This window comes from Stenella coeruleoalba (genome assembly GCF_951394435.1).
Source record: "Stenella coeruleoalba genome assembly, chromosome: 4".
NCBI classification, from domain to species: domain Eukaryota; kingdom Metazoa; phylum Chordata; class Mammalia; order Artiodactyla; family Delphinidae; genus Stenella; species Stenella coeruleoalba.
Window position 1 is genome coordinate 37481453 of NC_137149.1, and position 4225 is coordinate 37485677.

Consider the following 4225-nt stretch of genomic DNA (forward strand, 5'->3'; position numbering starts at 1 on the left):
AAACCCCTGTCTCTAAAACCCAAGTTCTTTGCTAACATCATGTGTTGGTGTTCCCCAGGAGGACAAAATGGGAGGGAGGTCATTTCAGGGTGAAGAATTACCATATGACTCATTAGGGAAATTACAATGTGTGTGTGTGTGTGTGTGTGTGTGTGTGTGTGTGTGTATGTTGATAGTGGTTTGAATCCAGGCTGCATATAGAGGAGCAGCAGTAGAAGCTGGGGCACTAAGCAAGGGCACAATGATTAAAAGACTTAAAAGACCTCGCTTGCCTCAGGATCAAGGATCACAGGGAGCCACTGAGAGTTTTTCATCTGGGGAGAGGCATGATCAGAGTTAGATTTGAGAAAGTTCACTCTGCCTGCCACTGAGTGGAGGGGTGGACAGAACCTGGAGGCTAGGGTAGCGTCACTATAAAACAGCTTGGAGAAGGAAAAGTCCTGGACAGGGACATCAGTGGAGAGAGGGGTGGTCCAGCTCCTAGGAGATGGGGAGAGACAGGTGTAAGTGTGACTCCCCTGTTTTAGGCATAGACACCTGGACAGGTGGTCTTGTCATCTCTGGCAGCATAAAGCACCGAAGGGGGAGATGGTTTGCGGTGGGAGAGGCTGCGTAGGGCTGAGCAGGCTGGGTCTGAGAAGTTGCTTCACTTGCAGCTGTTGGACCAGGGTACAGGGGGGGCTCAGGGCGAATGGGGCAGGTGGGTCAGAGTGCAGAGAGAGACTAGGGAGGAGTTGAGAGTCCAGCCCCCATTTCTAGACCCCAGCACAGGGTGGGTGTATAGGTCAGCGGATCTCAGATAAGCCTGAGCAGCGAGCTGCCGCCTCCTCCATTTCTCGCCAGCTGCCTTCCACTGAGCTTAACACCGCAGAGAGACCCGGGGACTCACAAGCGCAGCTGTCAGCTGGGAGGGAGGTAAGATCCAGGAACACTGCCCTCCCTCTCCAGTGTCTCCCCACTGTTCTTTTTTAAGAATTTGGGCTTTGGGCCACCTATTCAAGCCTCAGATTCCTCATCTGTTAAGCATGAGATAGGAATCCATCCCTGTAAAGACTGAATGCACCCTGCAGGGAGAAGGCACCTGGCTGGGGCTCTTCCTCACCTGCTGGGTTCATCCAAAATTATTCCCCAAAGGAAAAGCCGTGTAAGGATTGGGGGTGGGGAATAGGCTTTCCCAAGAGGTCACGTTAAGTCCCAATCTTAGGATGGATGTTCTGGGGGAGGCTGGGAGAAGATGTTCCCAGGAGACACCACTTCCTGGCTTCACTGAACCCTTACACCACCCGATGGAGAAGGAAGGAATCGTTTACCCCATTTTGTGGACGAGGAAACCAAGTCCCAAGGAAGTTAAGGAGGACTCTTAAGGTCACACAGCCAGTCCGGAGTGGGACTTAGGTCTATGAGAAATCCAAGGCCATCCTCTTGACCCTACAAACGCCCTTTCCCAGTCTAGAAGCCAGTGATTCTCCCCATTCCTACTCCACCGCCCTGTTCCCCAAAAGTGCCCAGGGCACCTGGGCTGGGCCAGACACCTCTTCGGCTTCCCGGGGCGCGGGTCTGGGTCTTCAGAGGGCCGGGGTCTGGTACTAGAGCGCCTCTCAAACCTGCGGGTTTGCCCCCAAACTCTGGCGGACGCAGCTTGAAGAGTGAGGGCGCCAAGGCATAGGTGGGGCGGGTACGCAGGAGATTGGGGAGTGCGGTGGCGGGGGGCGGGTGCGGGAGCGCGGGCCCCGGGAGCAGCGAGGAACGGAGGAGGCCGCGCAATAGCGCTAGCCCGGCGCCGGCCGCTCCCGGCCCCCGCCCCCTCGGTGGTGGCTCGCTCTTCGCTTATCCGGCTCCGAAGCAGACCCAGCCGCCGTCCCCGGCTGGCGCACTGCCGGCTCCCGGGAACAGCCCCTCCGGCACCGGCCGCTTCCCGGCACTGGAGCGGCGCAACGCGGCCACAGACCCGGTGGCGGTCGAGGAGGCAAGAGGGGTGCCAGCGCGCCCCGGGGCCCCGGCGCAGCTCACGGTGAGCGCCCCCCGAGACTCAGGGATCCCTTAGCCGCGGGTCCCGGGGTACCACCCCCCGGGTACCCGATGGGGCCGCCCGGTGAACGCAGGGCAGAAGTTGGGACCGCGCGCAGCCAGCCTGTGCCGCCGAACTCGATATGCTGCCGCCTGGGCGAAACGGCACCGCCTACCGGGCGCGGTCCCGGCAGCAGCAGCTGGCGCAGGGGGGCGCCGTGGGGGCCTCGGAGGGGGCGACGCTGCTGGGGCCAGCGCAAGTGGTCACGGCCTGCCTCCTGACCCTGCTCATCGTCTGGACCCTGCTGGGCAATGTGCTGGTGTGCGCGTCCATCGTGCGCAGTCGCCACCTGCGCGCCAGGATGACCTACGTCTTCATTGTGTCTCTGGCTGTGTCTGACCTCTTCGTGGCGCTGCTGGTCATGCCCTGGAAGGCGGTCGCCGAGGTGGCCGGTTACTGGCCTTTTGGGGCCTTCTGCGACATCTGGGTGGCCTTCGACATCACGTGCTCCACCGCCTCCATCCTGAACCTGTGCATCATCAGCGTGGACCGCTACTGGGCCATCTCCAGGCCCTTCTGCTACAAGTGCAAGATGACGCAGCGTGTGGCCTTGGTCATGGTCGGCCTGGCGTGGACCTTGTCCATCCTCATCTCCTTCATCCCAGTCCAGCTCCACTGGCACAAGATGGGCTCCTGGGGTGGGGTGGAGCCACCATCTAACCTGGTCAACGGGACGCCCTGGGAGGAAGCCGGGGAGCCAGACTTGAGGGCGGAAAACTGTGACTCCAGCCTGAACCGAACTTACGCAGTCTCCTCCTCACTCATCAGCTTCTACATCCCGGTGGCCATCATGATCGTGACCTACACGCGCATCTACCGCATCGCCCAGGTGCAAATCCGCAGGATTACCTCCCTGGAGAGGGCCGCGGAGCACGCGCAGAGCTGCCGGAGCCGTGAGGCCTGTGCGCCCGACACCGGCCTGCGGGCATCTATCAAGAAGGAGACCAAGGTCCTCAAGACCCTATCGGTGATCATGGGGGTCTTCGTGTGCTGCTGGCTGCCCTTCTTCATCCTTAACTGCATGGTCCCTTTCTGCAGCGGACACCCCGAGGGCTTCCCCTGCGTCAGCGAGACCACCTTCGAAGTCTTCATCTGGTTTGGCTGGGCCAACTCCTCCCTCAACCCCATCATCTACGCCTTCAACGCTGACTTCCGGAAGGTGTTTGCCCAGCTGCTGGGGTGCAGCCACCTCTGCTCCCGCACTCAGGTGGAGACAGTGAACATCAGCAATGAGCTCATCTCCTGCAACCAGGACACCGCCTTCCACAAGGAGATCGCAGCTGCCTACGTCCATATGATCCCCAACGCGGTGACCCCGGGTGACGCGGAGGTGGACAAAGGAGGAAGAGGAGAGCCCTTTCAGTCGCACGTCCCAGATCTCTCAGACGTCCCCAGATGGTGACCCTGCTGCCCAGCCTGTCTGGGAGCTGGACTGTGAGGGGGAGATTTCATTAGGCAAAATAACGCCTTTCACCCCAAATGGATTCCATTTAACGGCCTAAGAACTGCTCTTTGTGGATCTACATAACCGCGTAGACATTAGCCAGCATGCAGAATACACACTGGACACACACATACATCTCCACTGCTGCTCAGTTTATCATGCCTTCTGTGTCGGTGTAGTAGTCCATGTGCTTAGAAACCTCACCAGACTGATTTGTTGAGGAAAGATTCGGCAGAAGCAGTTGGAAAAAACTCAGTCAAATATACCCTAGCCTAGCAGAGATGGAACAACGGTTCTGTTAGACAAGATAAGATGGTGATTGATTCTAAAAAAAAAAAAAAAAAAAAAAGTGGTATTTTTCTTTAAAAAATATACTCTCCCCTCCCCTTTTAAATGAATAGATTGTTCAGTGACTTATTTGTGTTTGGGCTGATTTTTAAGCAATAAGGTTCAATGTGTGTGTAGCGCTGATGGAAGTGTGTGTGGCTTTCCTGTATCTTGCTTCTTGTGGCCTGTGTTTCTGCAGTTTCTCCCTGCTGTGTGTCTTTGCTACAGCTGAGGAATTCTTCCTGATTTGTTCTGGTGTCGAATAGACACAAATTATGTATTCTATGGGGTGATTATCGTTGCTTTGCCAGATTGGTTTTCAGGATGGCTCCTAGAGAAGCCATGAGAGCATCCTTAAAAGCAGGAAAGATTTTGGCTGGGTCTGG

The 4225-nt window shown here is 57.2% G+C and overlaps 1 protein-coding gene across 1 annotated transcript; it reads left to right on the forward strand.

Annotated features, from left to right (window-relative positions):
• Positions 1 to 2150: 2150 nt before the first annotated feature.
• On the forward strand, positions 2151 to 3886 carry DRD5 (dopamine receptor D5; the record flags this gene model as incomplete). The annotated part of the gene is given in 2 exon segments (XM_079920448.1): positions 2151 to 3404; positions 3406 to 3886. Coding segments are annotated over 2 exon segments (1419 nt in total). The 3' UTR covers positions 3571 to 3886.
• Between the last annotated feature and the right edge of the window lie 339 nt (positions 3887 to 4225).